The sequence below is a fragment of the Eupeodes corollae genome, chromosome 2 (genome assembly GCF_945859685.1).
Source record: "Eupeodes corollae chromosome 2, idEupCoro1.1, whole genome shotgun sequence".
Classification (NCBI taxonomy): Eukaryota; Metazoa; Arthropoda; class Insecta; order Diptera; family Syrphidae; genus Eupeodes; species Eupeodes corollae.
Window position 1 is genome coordinate 23,705,447 of NC_079148.1, and position 19,463 is coordinate 23,724,909.

The 19,463-nt window shown below is 31.1% G+C and overlaps 2 protein-coding genes and 1 non-coding gene across 8 annotated transcripts in view; 2 read left to right on the top strand and 1 right to left on the bottom strand.

The window, feature by feature from the left end:
* LOC129947429 (uncharacterized) overlaps nucleotides 1–6,618 on the top strand; it is a 38,988-nt gene extending 32,370 nt beyond the window's left edge. The window contains exons 2-8 of one of the 3 annotated variants that reach the window (XM_056057980.1): nucleotides 845–1,109; nucleotides 1,167–1,312; nucleotides 1,385–1,570; nucleotides 1,635–1,738; nucleotides 3,417–4,555; nucleotides 5,359–5,391; nucleotides 5,736–5,876. In XM_056057980.1, coding sequence (XP_055913955.1) covers nucleotides 845–1,109; nucleotides 1,167–1,312; nucleotides 1,385–1,570; nucleotides 1,635–1,738; nucleotides 3,417–4,555; nucleotides 5,359–5,369 — 1,851 coding nt within the window. In that variant the 3' untranslated portion in view covers nucleotides 5,370–5,391; nucleotides 5,736–5,876. Of the gene's footprint in view, nucleotides 1–844; nucleotides 1,110–1,166; nucleotides 1,313–1,384; nucleotides 1,571–1,634; nucleotides 1,739–3,416; nucleotides 4,556–5,358; nucleotides 5,392–5,735 lie in introns of all 3 variants that reach the window. The other 2 variants (XM_056057979.1, XM_056057978.1) reach the window with 2 other exon arrangements.
* Nucleotides 1–19,463, bottom strand: part of LOC129947427 (E3 ubiquitin-protein ligase highwire) — a 125,780-nt gene that overhangs the window by 56,781 nt on the left and 49,536 nt on the right. The window lies entirely within an intron of this gene.
* On the top strand, nucleotides 14,119–14,322 carry LOC129948635 (small nucleolar RNA U3). Its single transcript, XR_008781926.1, has one exon. It is a non-coding gene; the product is annotated as a small nucleolar RNA U3 (small nucleolar RNA).

Here is a 19,463-nt window from a genome sequence, read left to right on the forward strand (position 1 = left end):
TTTTCTCTAATTAAACATTAAGGAAAAATGTAAAACTAAGTAAACGATGGAAATTTGTTTAAAGTTCTTTCCATCTTTCATTTTAAAAAGAACAGTAGTTTACAAAAAAGTCTTAATTAAGCAGTTAGAAATTCAAGGTACACGGAGAACATTTTTTCAAATTTTATTTGAAATCCTCTTCAAATTTTAAACAATCATATTTTTTAAAACAACTTTCAAATCTTTTTGGCAGTATAGCGTAAATTATGTGCACACTTGTGCCATTAAGTGTGAATAAAACGATTAAAAGAATAACTTAAATATGCTATCATCTTTATTCATATTCTAAAAATTCCGATCTTTCGCTATTCATTATTTAGCATAATAATCAAACTAATAAGAAAACACGTTCCTTTCTAAAAACAGAAAAAAAAACATCATTTGAATATTAATCCCCTGAACGAAACAATATTAAATAGCCCCTATTACATCGATTGAAAACCCCATTCTATGATTATTCTTTCGGAATAAATTAAACTTTTTTTCGGAATCAATTAAGTTCCTATATACTCGTAACACACAGACACATCACACATCGTAGCCCAAAAACAAAAATCAAATCAGAATAAATCCCGATGTAATGACACTTGATAAACGACTCATTTCTTTAAAGGGGTTACAGCAGACCTTAAAGACACAATTATGTTAATATACTCGTTAAGTCGAAACTCACATATTTACTGTACATATTATTATGCGGGTACCGGGACATTCCTAATGACATATAAATGCATCGAAATTATTTTGATTATTGTTTTCATTCAAAATAAATTAATACGTGTGATTTTGATTTTTCCCATTTCAGCTCAATCCTATTTTCGGGCCGAATTTTCTCATACCCGATATAGCTACTTCTCTTATTATTAAACTGGCGCCCGACACAAGTCTACGGATGGAGAGAGGCTTATTGCAAAATAGCAAGATCAATCGATTACTGGTCATGGGTAATATGATTGATGGAGAACAGATAGAAATTGGTTCGGGTGCTTTTGAGGGTAATCGAGGACCATTTCCTGAGATTGAAATTGTCAACTGTCAATCGGTGATATTACGTTCGAGTGCATTCTCGGGTAAGTTTTGAAAAAAAGAAAATTACATAAGATTGCTTTTGCTAATTTATTTCTTAGCAGGTGAATTGAAATTCAGCATCCGAAGGAGTAACGATGTGATAATTTATGGCAATGCATTTGAAGATACTATGGTTAAGGGTACTTTTAGTGAAATAAATGATTTAAGGATTGAAGAACAAGCATTTAATAAAGCCAAAGCTAGAGTAAGTTTACACAGTTTTAATAATTTTCTTTGAAAAGTAAATTTAAAAAGAATTTTTCTGTTTATTTCACAGCTGAATATCATTTCCTCGAATGTAGATAATCTTTATAGATTCGAAGCATCATTGAGGGAAATTCGTTTTTTCAATTGTACTATTGGAACAGTAAATAGTGGAACTTTTGATGTTATTTCAATTGATTCGATTAAGTTCGAAGAATGTAAGATAGGTGTTATTAAGTCAAGAGCTGTCACAGAAAAGGTTTGTTTGATGATGATTTTAAGTCCAAGCATTTATTTAACCTACATTTTGTTTTAACAAACAGCTTTACAGCAAACATCTGGCAATTACTGGAGCAGAAATTGGAACAATTGAAAGTGAAGCAATATCTGGAAGTGGGATTAGTGAGTTGATTCTTTCAAAAAACAAGTAAGTCAAATATTTAAAGTAGGTAATTAATTGGTTTCTATTGGTAAAAGAAGAGTCAATAAATTTAAGAAAAAAAACATCTGTAAAAAAATTGTAGATAATTGTAGAGAGTTATGAATATTATCATTTTCTTTTGATTTTGAAGCGAGATACAAAGAAATGATTCTCTATGGATTTGATGGTTAAACTCAAAAACTCGTGCCTCGAAAGCTTTTGCCGTAAAATGCTCTTGAAATCAAAGCCTCTCAAACATTATTTCAATAACAGAAGAGGATTTTTTCCAGGAAAATATTCTTCAATACTCTGTTTAAAAGAAATATTTAAAGGGAAATGTAAAGTATATACAACATCCTTAGGCGGTATTCACAGCGTTTAAATAAATGATATATAATCATGGAATCTTAATGGCTGAATCATAAACACGCTTCAGCTTCGGCTTAGTCTGCGTTAAGGCTCAACTATAATAGATTTAACCGAGCTTAGGCCAGCTTAAGGGAACGAACCAATACGCAGCCTTATATGTCACTAACCATAACAGACGTTCTGCTCAGTTTCATTAAATTTCGCTAACTTTCGCGCAATTACGCAAGAGCCATTTAAATGGCTGGAGCTAAAGCAAATGTTATTTGCTTAAGTTACTTAAATCCATTATGGTTACTTTTTGTTTTGACGATAACTTCTGATAACTTTTCGTTCGGTTTTGACATTATCTTACTTTCGGTTAAGTCTATTATAGTTAGGCTTTACGGTGGGCCTGCTTCGAGGTTGCTTTGAATGACATTTCTATTATTTCATCCCTCCAAAGAGCAAATGTTTTGTTTGTTGACATTTTTTTACAGCTGTTGAGGTGTCAGACAAAGTATATGATCAGATAATTGAACTAGAGATCCATTTCGAGTCACATTACGTTCTTTTTTACAAACGAAACGTGAGGTCGAAGCTCCATTGTGATAGCATGAATTGAATTCCTTTGGCTGAACTCGTAAACGTCAGGTGAAGCGTGTTTGTGATTCAGCCACAATATCTCTTCAAAACAGTCCAATGTGATCACCGCTTTACAATGCTTAACTGTCAAATCAATTTTTATAGTTGACAGATGATGCCAAAAAAATGTCAATGTTACGCAGTTGTTGAACAATTAACTGTCAAGGTGGCCATTTCTTCAATTATAAGTTCGTACATACTTCTCGCCAGTAGAAGATTCTTTCTATCAAAAGTAAAATGTCAAAATGGGCAATTGTACTGTAGTAAAATGTTATACAAAGTTGGGTCGTCATACCAGAGGTCTTGGATTTAATCCCTGCCTGCCATTTAAAGGTTTTTTCACGGACACTGCCTCTTGCGAGGAATTGACAAATCCTCCACGAGTAGTTTTTGTCATAGAAAATGCTCTTCAAATTATCTATTCGGATTCTTCTTAAAATTGTAGGTCTTCTCTATTCTTGACAACATTAATCTCACACAGCGCCACCTATTTATTTATTTTCATATAAGCAGTCGAAGGCGTAGTATTCTTTTTATTCCATCTAAAATTCTTGTTGATGCCCTTTTAATCTATTCAATAAACACGTCTATTGGAAATGTGATATGAAACGTCAAAAAATTGCCTTTAATTCTCCATTGAACAATCTTTGTTTCCTTTTTTTAAAACTATTTTCTTTTTAATTTCTACTTTCAGAGTTGATAACATCCAACGAAATGCTATCTACGTTACAGCCATAAGTGCAACAATTTACAAGAACAATATAAAATACGTGGGCAGCGAATGGTTGCAAGTTCGTGAATGGTCAAACATAACAATTCAAGACAATATGTTTGGTATTTTTGGAAATATGACGTTGGAAAAGCCCAGTTCCAAGGGTGTAACATGTAAATTCGATGGAAATTCACTGACAAAACCACTTCGGGGGAGTTTGAAAATGCCACACCCTCTATGTCGAATTCGAGAAGTGTCCATAGATCGATTGTGTAGTTGTAATACATCATGGCTGGAAGAATTATCTGATCGGGATCTACGTTCGGAGACTTATTGCAAAGTGGATGACAAACTTCAATTCTGTTTCAATACTACCATGTTTAATGTTCTCAAGTATATCAATGAAGTATGCGATGAGCAGAAGACAACTCTGGATTGTGTAAAGAATAGGAATTTACGAAAAATAAACGGTCAGTTCTTTACACAAGAAGAGCTCGAAATGCGTGACGCTGAAATTCCACAACTGGTATTTATAGCAGCTGGGGCCATAACGTTGATATTGTTAGCTTTAATAGCCATGTTCACTGCGAAGCACTGTGCAAACAGGAAAAAAGCCAGCATGAACTCCAAGAGACACGTTCATGAATTCTCCATCAATGAACGACGGATTATCGAACAAACTGTGGAAATTATCAAGAACAAATATCCCCACATTCATAAGCAAGTTAGCGAGTCGACGAAAAGTCTCCTGCGAAAAGATATAAGCGAGGAGAAATGCGTGGATTTAGTCAGTGGAATTGCTGATCTTCTAGCAAAATGCGATAATACAGGAGATTTTGGTGCTTTTAATGACATTATGTTGAAGCACTTAGGCTCAATGCCATCGGCAACAGCTCCTCCAAGTGATCCCATCTATGCCGAACCAACGGCTCCAATAGAAGATGGAGGTTATGGGAGCGGCAGTAGGTCAGATGATGTGGAACAAACACATTTACCACCAGAACATATTTATGCTGAACCAGGAAGCGTTCAGCAACCGCTGTTGAGATGTGAATACGCTTCGCCTAGAGATAGGCACACCGACATGGGTGATCTGTACTCGGAACCAATAACTGATAGAGGTATGCAACATTTTTGTATTCTTTTTTGTTTTGTGCTTTTCTATTTTTATATGCTGCAGATTTTTAGTGTCTATGCTTTTCATTTTTTGAGGTGACTCGTACAAAAATATTCCAACAATTTTCCAGAAACTTAAGTTGTGGTTAATACAGTAAAATTAAATAGCATTAAATGGCTATGTGAACGTAGTCATTGAATTGGTTTCCGCTAAGCCCGCATCTCGTACACTGAATTACGCGTTCCGCACTTGAATTGAAAATACATATTTTCAAAACGTGTTCTGTGGTTTATCCGATCAGAAAATCCAAAAAGAAAACAATATTTTATATATAAACGCTACTAGCGACACTTTTTCAAACTGTCAAATGTATATATCTATGAATATTTGCCAAATTGAGCGCGTTCCATAATCCAAACGAAAAATAAACACTTCGTAGAACTACATATCAAAATTCGGCAGCAGCTTTAATCACGACAAAACGAATGTCAAAATGTGAATACAATTAAAGTTTTGTAAATAGATTTTGGACAGGAACCGTGAAATTTTTGTTTTTTGTTTACTATCCAACTTAGAGTAAAACTCTGAAAAAGAAAATCGAGTAAAAAAAAGATGCTTGAACGTCAAATGTTATTGGAAGAAATATAACTGACAATCAAGAAAACTGACAATCATAATAACAATTAGTTCAGGCTCATATTAAATTTTGTAGAGAATACAAATGACATTTTGACATTACTTTTACTTACTATTTATTTTGGATAGAAAGAATTAACTAACAAATATTATTTGTCTTATCCTATTTAGGTTATCGTTAATGAAATGAAGTTTGAAACTCAAGTAGGTACCTTTTTGTTTGAATTGAATATTTCGTCTTTATCATCTTGTCTATGGTTTCAATACGCAGAAACTTGCATTTTAAATGGCATGGAGGATATGTTAAAGCTTTTAACCTGCATTCATTTATTAATTTTATATTGGTACTTATGACAATACAAAATCCAATTATTGTGTTGATAGTATGTACCTTGTTTCCACAATTTTCTTACCCATTTTAAAAATGCGGAGAAATGTTTCACTTCTACTACTACGTCATTACTCGAATCTTCTGTCATTCAACTTTTTAACCTATCTTTAAAAAAAATGAAAATCTTATCTTAACATTAATTTAACAATATTTTCAGATCCTCCAGCCTATGCGACAACAAATTTTAGTCAACCGTCGTCGAATGCAACCAAATTGCCAGGCACCAAACTTCATACATCAACAACACTTCAACGTCCACAATTACCGTCCACATCACAAAACCTTCCAGATGTTCTTGGCCAGTCATCGAGAGGAACGAGTAGCACGCTATCGAAACCTCTAACAAATGTTCAAAAAATGGCACAAAATCTCGAAAATAGTCCTCAATTTAGTGGACGTCTTCCTATTTACACAGAAGTCAATCCATTTCGACGAGGAGGTGCTGCCATAGCCAGTACGAGTAAGCCCCCACCAGTACCAATATCCGACCAAAGCCATAACATTGCTTCATCATCTGATTCCGGATCAGATCATTCAGGTGGAAGTGATGTAACTGTTAATATTGACGATATTGAATATGCAGATGCATAGATTTTTTTGTTTAAACTTTTTTCAAATAAATTGTCCTCCTTAAAGTGTTATAAACAATTTAAACAGGCTTGTGATTATAATTATATAAAAAATATATTCTGTATATAAAAAGAAATACGTACATTTATATAAAATTAAAATATCTAAAATTATTGTTTTGTCGAATTTAATTTTAAGAAAATATTGATGTGTATACCGAATTGAATGAATTTGTATGTTTTTTTAAGTATTAATTTAAAAATGCATTTTATATTGTATCTTATAACAATTTCATTTATTAATGTGTTAAAAATATTTAAAGAAAATGTTTTATGTACCTAATATAAGATGGTTGCATTATTGTTTAAGGTTAAAGTTTATAAGCTATACGTTAATTTTTAATATTTTGTTGGCTTTTTTGATGTTTAAGAAAAATTTAAAGCATTTTTCTTTTAAAACGCTTAATTATATTATTGACTGTATATACTCTCATACGAATATTTATATTATAAAATAAAATAAATAATAAACAAAGTCATATGCATTAAATTATATAAGTTAAGTATTGGATAGATAAATAAATGTGTATAGAAAACTAAGACGCTTCTTTTTTTTTTGTTGTATTGTCATTTAACATCTTATTTTGAAAGTGGAAGGGAACAAATGTCGAGATTAAACTTCCTAATTTTGAATCACTATTCCCGAAAAAAATCTGATAATCGATTTGACGTTTGCAACTCTTTCGCATATACCGTGTTCACACTGGACTGTTTAAGGCCACTAATTTTGTCTTTTTATATCGTTCGTCATATAAATTTGCATGCAAGGAACGATAATACCACTCAAATGATTCAAACGTAAAAATTGTCTTGAAATTAAAATCATTTAACGATGCAAAATTACGTTTATTTTGACGTTTTCAAAAAATAGGAATGCTCAAAGTTGTTAGTTTTTGGAGTGAAAAACTTTCGATCTGTCAACAAATAAATTAATTAAGATAACTACATACTCATGACCATAGATTTTTTTAAAATAATCATATATGAAGTCAGCGACTTTAGTTTTTCAAAAAAGTTTGTATCAGCAATGTATGAACATTTATATGTAAGATTCAAAATTAATAAATTAAGGGTCTGTAATAAATTAAGGGTCTGTAATAAATTAAGGGTTGTCAAGAAATTTGTCAGTTTATATTTATAAAATGTTAGGGGTCTTAATGTGTTCAAAAACATAGTTTTCCAATTAAAGGTTTTATTTGACACGACCTAAGGGACTTGAAAGTAAGGCAAGTTTTTTGTTTCTGATTGGCCAGCTGCCAAAAAAATGATTTCCAATTAAGGCAACTTGATGGGAAAGCTAGTCAAGGAAAATATCACCAACTATTAATTTAAGTCTTCTTATGTCAGAATGACAGTTTCATTCAACTAAAAGATGAAGTTCGTTATACTCTATGTATACTTGTGTAAAAGGGTTCGTTGTCAAACTAGAAAAGAAATATGTAATATTTGTTACGCAATTGACTGCAAATGAAGTCCCTTATGTTGTGTGAACCTGTCCATTTTTAACATCCCGCTATTTTTGCAATTGCCACTATTGAAGCTTCGATAATTTGACAGTTGATAAGTAAAGACAACAACGTATTAAAATTGTTAGAATTCACTACAAATATGGGAACATTTTTACAATCACTGTTAGCTAAACTTAACCACTTTTAAATTGTTGTGAAGCACTCGTTGGCATTTTTTTTAAATATCCAAATGAAAATTATAATCGGAGAAATCAATAATTAGCATATTCAAGATGAGAACGAACATGACAATTGTACAAAGAAAGAATAACATATTGATCATTTAACTCCTTTGCCCAGCTTTTCATGAAACCAGGCATTGAGCTTGCTTTATTAACAATAAAATTAATGTGATGTGTAAATTCTAAGTTGGAACAGAAATGAAGATCTTAATGTTTAAATGTGGAGACGCGACAGAGTTTTTGCTGTGATATACAATAATCAAATGCACTAACGATTCGTTTTTTAGTAAAAGTTATCGTCTGGCGTTTTAAAGGGTTGAGTGAGAGGCTATTTTTCCCACACCAAAATGTGAAACTATCAATGTCGGATTGTAAAAGAATACGATCATGGGTGGACTCTATTATTTTAAGAAACTTCATGTCGTCGTCAGCAAAAATGAGAAGTTCACTTGAGCGTAGACATGATACATCGTTAATAGACAGGATGAACATAAAAGGTCCAAGATGGCTTCCCTGGGGAACACCAGATTGAGCAACAAAAGGTTCAGAATGACAATTTCTAAATTTTACCTCATAGGATCTGTTTCCAAGGTATGATTTGATCCAAGCTAAGACAAATGGTGAAAAACCAATAGCTTTAAGTTTAAATTCAGTTAAAGTCATCATTCAACGCAGATAAAAGATCAAGGACCATACTCTGTAGCGCAGGTATGTGATTACAGCTAGTTTGCGAAATATTGTAAAGATTATGAAAAAAAAACTTTATCAACTTCTTGAGGGTTATTAACAAATGACTCACGGAAATTCGTTGCGAAAGCGTTACAGATATCAAAAGTTTTATCTAACGAAAGGTTCTTGTAAGTGAAGTTAACTGGAAAGCCATCTGATTTTTTCTTTGAGTTTACAAAATTCCAAAATTTTGTAGGATTCTCTTTCAAAGCGGTGCCCATATCTTACTTTAAGAATCACATGACAAGGTTAGGTTGTAAGCAAGGTCTCGTAATTTATTTCGAATCATTTGTAAAAAACAGTCGACTAGAGTGCTCATATAATTAAGCCTTTTTTTATTTGTGGTAGAAAATAGTTTTTGGATCGACTTTCTGTCATAAATTAATTAAATTAATTTTTTTAGTGCATTAAAACCTTAAATTCATAACATTTTCATTAAAATGGGGAAAAAATAAAAGTTCTAACTCAACTGAGAGGAAAATAATGTTGGAGTGCTTCCAAAAGAAGACAAATATTTTAAAAGAAACCCAAACACTAGGTTTTTCTCGGGGCAGAGTCAGAAATGCATTTGCTTATTTAAAAAAAAATGACACTTTTGAGAATTTACCATGAAGACCACGAAAAACCACTACTGCTGAGGACAGGCAACTTGTAAGGCTTAGCAAAAAAGACCCCTTTCTAACTTCAATCCAAATAAGAGCACAAATAGAAAAAAATTACAACGTCGTGCTATCAGCACAGACGATCCGAAGACGCCTTAAGGAAAAAAAACTCGAACCTGTCGAAAAAGAATATTTCTCGAAGACTGATATTTGCCAAAGATCATTTTCAAAAATGTTCTTGATTCTGGAAATTGATGGTTTGAAGTGATGAATCCAAATTCAATGTGTTTGGAAACGATGGATAGACCATATGTAAGACGTCAACCATTAAAGGAATCAGATTCAAAATATACAAAAAAAAAAAACCGTAAAACACGGAGTTTCCTCTATAATGGTCTGGGAATGTTTAACTGCATCCGGCGTTGGCCCAATTGGACAGATAAGTAGACAAATGACTGACGAGATGCACATAAACATCTTAGATACTCACTTAAATAGAAATTATGCGGACAATTTGCCACTTGCCTGGATATTTCAACAGGATAACGACCCGAAGTATTGCTCGAGCATTGCTTGACAATATCTTAGCGTCATCTGCATACAAAAATGCTTCACACTCATTTCCTGGGTTACTAAATGGAAAATCATTGAGATATACATTGAAAAGTTTTGGACCAAGTAATGATCCTTAAGGTACCCCTCAAAGACTGAAAACCCTTCTGAGCATTCAGAAGCAATATTAATCATGGGTGTCCTAGAACTCAGAAAACTGACTACCATTCGTATAAAGGCTCCAGAAAATTTCAGCGTTACCAATTTAAAAATTAGTCCGTTGTGCCATATAGAATCAAAGGCAGCCTGCATATCTAAGTTGAGTATTCCTGAGGTTTTGAACAATTCTATCATTCAGAACCAGTAACGAGTGTTCAGTGGAATGGTATTTTCTGAATCCGAATTGGTTATTAGGAATAATATTTCTTTCATCGCAGAAACTGTCTAGTTAATCAGCTAAAACTCTTTCGAAAAGTTTTCCAACATTTGACATTAAAGATATAGGACGAAAGTTTTTAATTTTATTCCCACTTTTTTTCTTTGCTATAGGAATAAGCTTAGATTTTTTTTTTAATATAATGGGAAATTATCCATTATTTAAACATTGGTTGAAAATACAAGAAAGTGTTATATCAAGTGTATAAGGGCATTTTCGCAAAATATAGTTAGCAATTTCATAGATGACATAGGATTTTTTATTGTTTAATTTCATTCTATAAGCATTTATTTTGTCTCGAGACGTAAAAGTTAGAGCAAAGTTATTAGATGTGGTGTTGCTTGATAAGAAAGAAAGTTGTCAAACATATATTAGCGTATCTATACTGTTAGATTAATATAAGTTGTTAAGTTTCTGTCAAACACGGCATTTTTTTCAGAGTATAAATCGGAATACGAAGTCTTAAACGCAATGAGCTTATCGGCATTATCTGAGTGTTCTTCTCCATTAAAATTCATAGTATCTTTGGCAATATTCGTTTCAAAATAAAAATATTTTCTGCCAGTTATCCTGTCAATTTCCTTAAAAGCTTGTGGAAAAGGCTTTATTTTTCTTAAACATGATCTAAAGTCATTAAACAAGATCTATTTTAACTCTTTCAGCTATTATTTTATTTAGGCATTGTAAGCTAGAAAACAACTTATTGTATTCAATGTTTACCCTGTTTAAATGTCTATGAAAAATTCTTTTAAGTTTTCTTTGTCAAATGCTTCGAATATTCAAAAGATTTTTAGTTACGGGTGAAATGTTTTTTATACTTCATATTCTTAGATACTCTCGTTACTGAATGATTTTCTACACTTGTATTTATTTTATTACTCACACCTTTTGTATCATATCGTCAATTTCAGCATTAGAAATATTCGTACTTATTGGAAGATTTATTCTAGAAAGACTATTGTATAGTTTTATTTTAAAATGATACCAGTTTGTATTTTTGAAACAAGTGTAGGTAGAAGAAGGAACTAGTACAGGGTGAACGTTGAATATTTGTGTATTATTTTCTATACCAAAATGGTCAGAAAGAAAAGAAAATGTTTTGCAAACAGTATTATTACCTTTGTTTAATGAACTCGAGAGCACGAAAAAGTCTAGTATGGACGATGATCTAGGAAATGTTGGGATGCTTGATGAAACTATATCTATATTAAGATATGGTCCGCTGTAAAACCACCTTTGTATTATATTGCCATTAGGATAAATCACTTCACTACATCACCCCAATCAGAATGTCGGGCATTAAAATCGCCCCTATATAAAAGGACTGACCTGCTGCTGATGGAATGTAAATACTTCCAATTCGTAGCCCGATTATTTTTCTGGCAAATTAAGGCACCTAAGTCGACTGAGAAGGTATCACTGTGAAAGTTTAAACTTTTCTTCAATAACGATGGTTGTTCCCCTACCATCGTCATTTCTTAGTAGGTTGTAAACTTCAAATGAAGGTTTATGCCCCTTGCGTAATCCTGTTTGAGATATACATAAAACAGATTTGGGGCTTTTTGTTTTGGAGAGTTCTAAGGAGTGAAATTCTTTTGTTATGTGAAATTATGGAGTTTGTATTTATCGAGATTATATTAAGGTTTGAAAGTTGACAATCACTGTTCGCTAAAATAAACCAATTTTAGGTTGTTATGAAGAACTCGTAGCCATTTTCTTTTTTAAATATCCAAATGAAAATTGTAATCGGAAAAATCAATTTTAACAACATTTCTGATCAAATATTTTTACTTCTGAATTATTTTATAGTAACGTAAAAATCTGACGTAATTTATTTTAGCGGGGGAAGAAAAGCTTTTACCAGCTTTATTTTAACTTTTTTGTAACTCTAAAATAAGAAATATTCTTTTGTTCAAAGTTTATGTTTCTTCTCAAAAAGTAATCTATTGAACAATTTAAATAAAATAAAAAGAAATACAAAATTCATTTGACTCTTAGTTCAGTATATTTTTATGAAAAAAATGCTATCTTTAAAAGTACATAAGTCGACATTGATTCAAATTCTGTAATTATTATTAGTTTTACATTAACATCACACACATTCTTTCTCCGATCACTTTGCCTTTGCAGCTATTTTTAGGCTTCTGAAAATTGTTTTGAATTGTAAAAGTTACCAATATTTTAAATTGTATGGCTTTTTTCAAAAAATATCGTTTTTTTTGTGGCACATTTTCTGGAAGCCAAACTATTGATTGCAATTTTTCGAGAGTTAATTCTTGTAATTTCTTAAATCAGTTTAAATTTGTTTCCTGCAACTAATCCCTTTAATTCGTAGGTGTAAAATTAAAATCATAGTAAACAAATTTATTTTTATTTGAAAGATTTCATAAAAGAAGCAAATAACGATTCTTCAAAAAATTAATGCTTTGCACTATTCCCGCATGATTTACTTATTTATGTAGGTTAACACTGTTTTGAAAAATGGTATTCTTGAAGGTTATCTGGCTTTGTCAACCAACATTTGGCCGACAATCGATCAGTTAAATAAATGTTTAAGTTTCAAAATTTCAATACAATACCTATTTTTCGGTATAAACCATATTTTTCTTTTAATTCATGTTTCTAAATATCTGCTTTCCGTTGTAAATAAAATCGTAGGTATATTTACGAAGTGATCGTGATGATGATGAACTAAAATATTAATTATAAATTGAATCTATGTGATTTAAGGCAAGTAGACAAAATATTATTTATTTTAATTTACGCCAATATCAAGAGCAAATATTATAACCTATTTTGTCTACCCTACGACTATTTTACTTTATTAGAGTCTACACATAATAATATTGGTCTTCGATCTTTTTCTATTTCTATGCTATTCTGCTATGATCAGTGATCATTCTATTCGCTATTCATCCCAAATTATCACTATGAGTATTTTTCCAACAACAAAAACATGATCACTTCATTCTATAGTCATAGGTACAGTGTTCCCATAATGGCATTATTAATGCTAGATCTAGCATTATAGAGAAGAGAAAAGCATTAAGAAATTTTAAAATAATGCCTAATGCTTTTCTGGCATTATTGTTTTTAAGTTTTGCATTCTTGAATGCCAAAATTGATTTCAAAAGATTGATTTGATTATGTATGTATATCATATTTGGGAAAAAAATAAAAATCATCATCTTTTTTTTATTACAAACCATTGTGATTTCACTTAATAACGTCAAATCACGAAGATTCACACATAAGCTCAAAAAACTCGTGAATTTTTCTAAGTATATGTGAAATAGAAATAAATTAGTCCAAATACGCAAGGGGCTGAAAATATAAGATAAATGCTGCTTTTCTTATGAGGTTTCAAGAACTGATATACATAGATGAAGTTGGAGCCTCATCAAAGTATGAAAAACCTAAGGGCGAAGAAGACTATTTATATGAAGAACTTTGGGATAACTCATTATTTATCTAAAATTAAAAAATAGATACAAAATTTATTTTTAAAAACTATAAATAAGAATGTGATAAGTCTGAATGATTTAAAATTAAATAATTAGTTATAAAATTTGTTCCTATCCTTAAAAGCATTGTGCTGATAATACCTATTTACATATAAAGCTTTAAGTTTTGTTACTTTTAAATAAATTTTGTTTCGTTTTTGTTTTTTTTTTTTTATACAGATATGGATTTTAAAATCTAGCATTTTGTTTTTTAAGCCTCCATACGATCTAGCATTATAAAATTTGAAATCTAGCATTACGAAATTTGATATTATGGCAACACTGCATAGGTATACCCATACATTTTGTATAGATTGTTTTTGTGTTTGTTCGCATATAATTCACAGTTAGTTTTTGTTAAAAAGTTAACATGTATCACTAGATTTCGGTGATCAAATTAAGACTATACTTCACAGGATCATTTCTGTAGTCAGTCTTCTCTTACTTTTGAAGAAAGTACGAAATTAACAAACCTGCGATGAAGAGGTATATCGTTTTATCTACAGCGTGAGGTTTGACTGTTGTTCTAGCGGCTTGTTCGCATTGAATAACATGTCGTCGATGATCGCTCGGTGATAATGGATAAAACGACTTCGGAGTGGTTTATCAATTTTTTAATAAATGAACGAAAAATATTATTTAGATTAGTAAAATACTTTTAAAATAAGTACTTAAGTTAGTTTTTAGTAGACTTAAAGATATTAAGACTGATTAATATCTATATAAGTTAGTGTTTATTGTTTTAAAATTGAATAATGTGCTTTTCTTGTTATTTAAATTAGAAATTCTCAACAACTCGAAGTTGTCACTTAACTGTCTATCGGTGGTTTCGAAATGTCCGGCGATTTTCATGTTTTCCGGAAGGTAACATTTTTATAGTGGTGTGATTTTAAAGATTAACAGAAGTCAGATCAAGTAAAAATAGAGAATTTAAAGGAAAAAAATGTAACTCGGCGTTTATTTAAATTACAAATAAATTCAATTATAATAACATACTTGAAACTATGAATATTATAAATATTTATTGCTAATAAGTTATCGAATTTCACGAACAATTTATATTTGTAGATTACAGAGAGTTTTGTGATCCGGAACTACCTGTCAGATTTAAGGAAATGTGTACCTATGTCATTGCACTTTTATTTGTCATATTGAAAATTTAGCAGAAAAATCGTCATCAACTTTTTTTTGTATAATTAGCGAACACTAAAAGGGTTTTGTATAGCTTTAATATGTCAAAGTAATGTTACCGCGGGGATTTTTGAAAAGTTCGCAAAAAAGGGTCAAATGCAAAAAAAATTAGCATTTAGATTTTTTTAATACATATCTAAATCAAACGAAATCTGTATAAATTGCAAAAAAAATTAGTTGTTTTTTATAAATAAATTCTGAACACACACAATTATTTCCAGGGCTGAAATAACTACATATTTTTTCTTTATGAATACGAGTGATACATTTGTTAGATATTTTTCATAAAAACTTACATTTCCATTTTATAAAACAGACAAACAATATCGAGAATAAGCTCCCAACAAATAAACGGCCGAAACACAAAAGACAACAAATTATTTAAATTATGTGTGACAGTGTTAGTTATGTTCTTATTTCAATTGAAGTTTGGAAATTAGTTATGAATTATAAAAAAATCTTATCTTTTTAATTTATTTTTCTAGAGATGGGGTAAAAAAAGTCGCATAATTTTTAAAAAAGGGTCAAAATAGACCATTTTTTTTTTAAGTCGTACCATGGTCGCATGAGGCACAGAAAAGGGTAAAAATGCGACTAAAGTCGCATAGCGGTAACACTGTGCCAAAGACACAATGCGAATATTAGGAAAAGAGGGAAGGGTTGGATATGGGTTGTCGGTGTCCATTGATTTCGTATTCCTGAACATTGCAATGATAGGGAAAGATAGACCGTTGCAAGGCGTTCCACATTCGCGTACGGCTTAAAATGAATATCAATACTTCATGGTACGGCTGAAGTTGGGCTTAAAGGTGAACTGATGGGTATTCCTAGAAGCGCGGTTTAATTGTTTAAGGGAATAAATGCAACTGGCTATTTCACTAGAGAATAGTCCGTTAAAATAACGGTAAAAAAGGATGAGACCTTGCGTCGATGTTCGAGTGACGTAATCGAGTTGATGATGTTAATGTTACCAATAATTTTAAAAGCTCTTCTTTATTCACTGTTCAAGAGGCTTAAATAAATTGCTGGAGTACCAGTCCACAGATGAGTGTTATATTGAAGTTTCGGACATATACCTATAGGTTTTGTAGATTGTAGCCAGATCAGAGGGGGAGAAACATTTCTTGTAACGTCTCAAAAAACTTAGATATCTTGCGGCATTTTTGGCGACATCGCGTATGTGATCGCTGCACAAAAGGTGGTTGATGATGCACATTCCGAGGATGTCGAGGTTTTCCGTTTCGTTGGTGGAAGTGCCACTCATAGATAGTGGCAAACAGAGTTTGTCTCGCTTTAACGATACAACTACATTTTGTTTTGAAGATAATTACTTTAAATATCTCCACGAATCAAAAATGTAATCAACTTAAAATATTTCGTTTTCACATTTTGACGTCATAAAGAATTGGTATCATTTAAAAAAAGAATGTATTAGGTATGACTTTATTTTTCTAAATGAAAAAAAAAGTTGTCACGTAGAATAGTTAATAAATAAAATGTGTTAATATTTATCTTATACTCTACGAAACATAACCTTCATTTTTTTTTGTTTTAAGGTTTTTTGAAAAAACTACTATACTTAAACTTGGGAAAATTGATTTTTGGTTACAAAATTTCTTGAGAACAAATAAAGGTATTTACCTCAAAAATAATCATAAAGGTATTTACCTAAAAAATAAGGCACCTTCGATGTTGTTAAAACGAAATTGTAACTTTTTCTGATTATGATTTTCATAACGGCTTCGATAAGACGAAGAGTTTTTTTTCATTTGCAAAAGCGATTGAAAATTATGAAAATATATATTTTTTAGTGCAATTATTAAAATTTATATTTTTGAAGGAATAGTGGCTGACACACAAACAGGCTTCAGCTTTGGCTTCGTCAGCGTTGCGTTGGGCCTGCTTTGAGATTGCTTTGAATAAGACTTTCAATCACGATTGCGATATTTCAATTTGGTCATCTGAGGCCAAATTTGGTCATTATTTTTTCACTTGGTCAAATGGTCATTTTTTAATCCATTTGGTAATATTTTTTGGAAACGAAAAAGGATGTTCGACAATTTGAGTAACGAAAAAGTTCTTTTACCATACTCACTTTGGCTAAAGAGAAATAAGAGTTAAACTCATTTTAGCAACTTTGCGTACATAAAAACTTTATTAAAAATATAAACTCTTGATCTGAATTGGACTTAGGGAATAGAGAAAATTATCTACTCATTACATAAGTCGTAAAAATTCTCAAAATACCTTACTACTTTTAATAGAATTATTGTAAAAACAAACGCTTTACATTTTTATTTATGTATATTGAATTTTTAAAAGGACTGCTACTAGTTATTTAAATTAAACCGTGGTTATATTATTTAAGAAATGTATCCAAAATAACTGAAAAAAGTTTTTAGTTTGATTTCGAAATTTCAATATTATTTTAAATTATTTTTTCTAACTTGGTTCAAGCTGATCCCAAAGATGAAACATTGGAAACACAATCAACGATAAAATTGACATAATGCGAATGTTGGGAAAACGTCACTTTTTTATTTTTTGGAATAGTTTCTTTAAAAAAATAAAGAAATAGACTTAATTTTAATAACGTGCTGGGCAAAGAGCTTCAAAATGACAAAAATAGTCTTAGTGTCTGGAGAGTAATAAATGTTCTTAAATTATGTTTTTGCATTTACATTCTTAAGCTTATAAACTTTGATCGCATCTTAAAACGCTTTATTTTTATGTTTCGTTATCTTTATTTGGGTAAATCTAATTTAATTAAGTTTGTTAGTCATTTTGTGAGTTTATTTAAACGTAATTAAAAATTAAATGTCATCTGCATAATATGGAAAATATGTTAAGAAAAATATGAAGAATTCATTAATCTGTGTTTACAAATTTTTCGGACTTGAATTAAGTATTTTCGTCATTTTTATATTTTTAAATTTGGACACAAACTTTTTTCAGATTGGTAAGCGTGCTTCCAATATGACATTTCTAAAATGGCATTTCTGTCATTATCGCGGAAGTAGCTTACAAAAGCAAATGTATTTTGTTTGTTGACCTTTTAACAGCTGTTGAGCTGTCAGACAAAGCAAATGTTCAGCAAATTTGAAGTAGAGCTTCCGTTTAACGTAATAACGTAACATTACGTTATTTCCTAACGATTGTGAAATTAAACGAGAGGTCGAAGCTTCATTGTGATAGCATGCATGATCCTATGGCTGAACTCGTAAACGACAGGCGAAGCTGAAGCGTGTTTGTGTTTCAGCCATAAAGTATTTTGAATTCACTTTATAGATTTTTAAAAGTAAAATTTCTCAAGTTTTAAGAGTTTAATTAATTTAATCAAGATTTTCCGTTTTCAGATATAAAAATCAAATTATTTCTCTTACAGAATAAAAAAAATATATATAACACTTATGTCATGTCTGATTTGAAAGATAATTATAGTAGGGGAGCCCAAGAAGGGATTTTGGGATTTACTACAGCTCGGCAAATTAATATACAGGGAGGTACCTGGTACCCCATTGAATACCTCCACCAAGTATTTGCCCCGTATATGTGGCCGCGCGTCAAGGATAAAGGATCAGATTAGTAAAAAAAAAAATTGATCATCTGAAATTCTCGAGCGCGTAAGATTAAGGTAGGGTAAGTAAGTTATATGCTAAAAAGTGTATATTCCACTAATCTGACAATTTTCGATTGACGATAAGAAGTAGGCGGGTTACAAACTTGTAAAAAAAAACGTCATCTTGACTTTCTCGAGCGTGGCTAAATTTTTTTTTATTTTGAAGGTAATAATTCAACGTTCACAAATAATATATAATCTGACGATTTCCGTTAGACGAAGTGAGGGGAGGGACAATTTAAAAAAAATATTATTTAAAATGAAAAAATTTAATTTTAAACTCAAAATTTGAGTAAAAAAAGATAAAAAAAGGTTTAAAGTGTAATTTTTCAATACTTCAAGATTATCTACCATTGTTTTTATTTCAAAATGTATTGCTCTTAATTGTTTTTGATCAAAAACTGAACACTAGATGATTTTATGTCTTTTAGTTTTTGAAAAAGTTGAAAATAACAACAACTACTATTTTAATTTAATTCTTTTTTTTTTGCTTGAGTGGTCTTATATTTTGATAGTAATAATAGTAGGTCTGAATGTGGGTGTATGCAACAGTGGGGTGTGTGGGAGTTTGGGTGTACGCTACACCGAGGTGTGTATGGGGGCATGCTGCCCCCTGCAACCCCCCTGCTTGCCCCTTCTTGGGCACACTATAGGATTTGGAGTGGGTCCAAGTTACAGTATGTGCAAGGTGGGGAGGGTGAAAGGCGCGATGGATGCAAGATGGGGTGCATGCAGTTTCTTTTGCATTTAAATAAGCTGGATTTAAGAAAAATTAATTTATCTCAAATACTTAAGCAAGGAAAAAATAATAATAATCATAATAAAAAAAAATCTTTTTATTGTCAGATTTGGCGAATCCCTCCAGATAATCGTCAGATTAAGAGGCAACACGTTTAGGGTATATACATGAACCATATATATCAAAATCTGACGC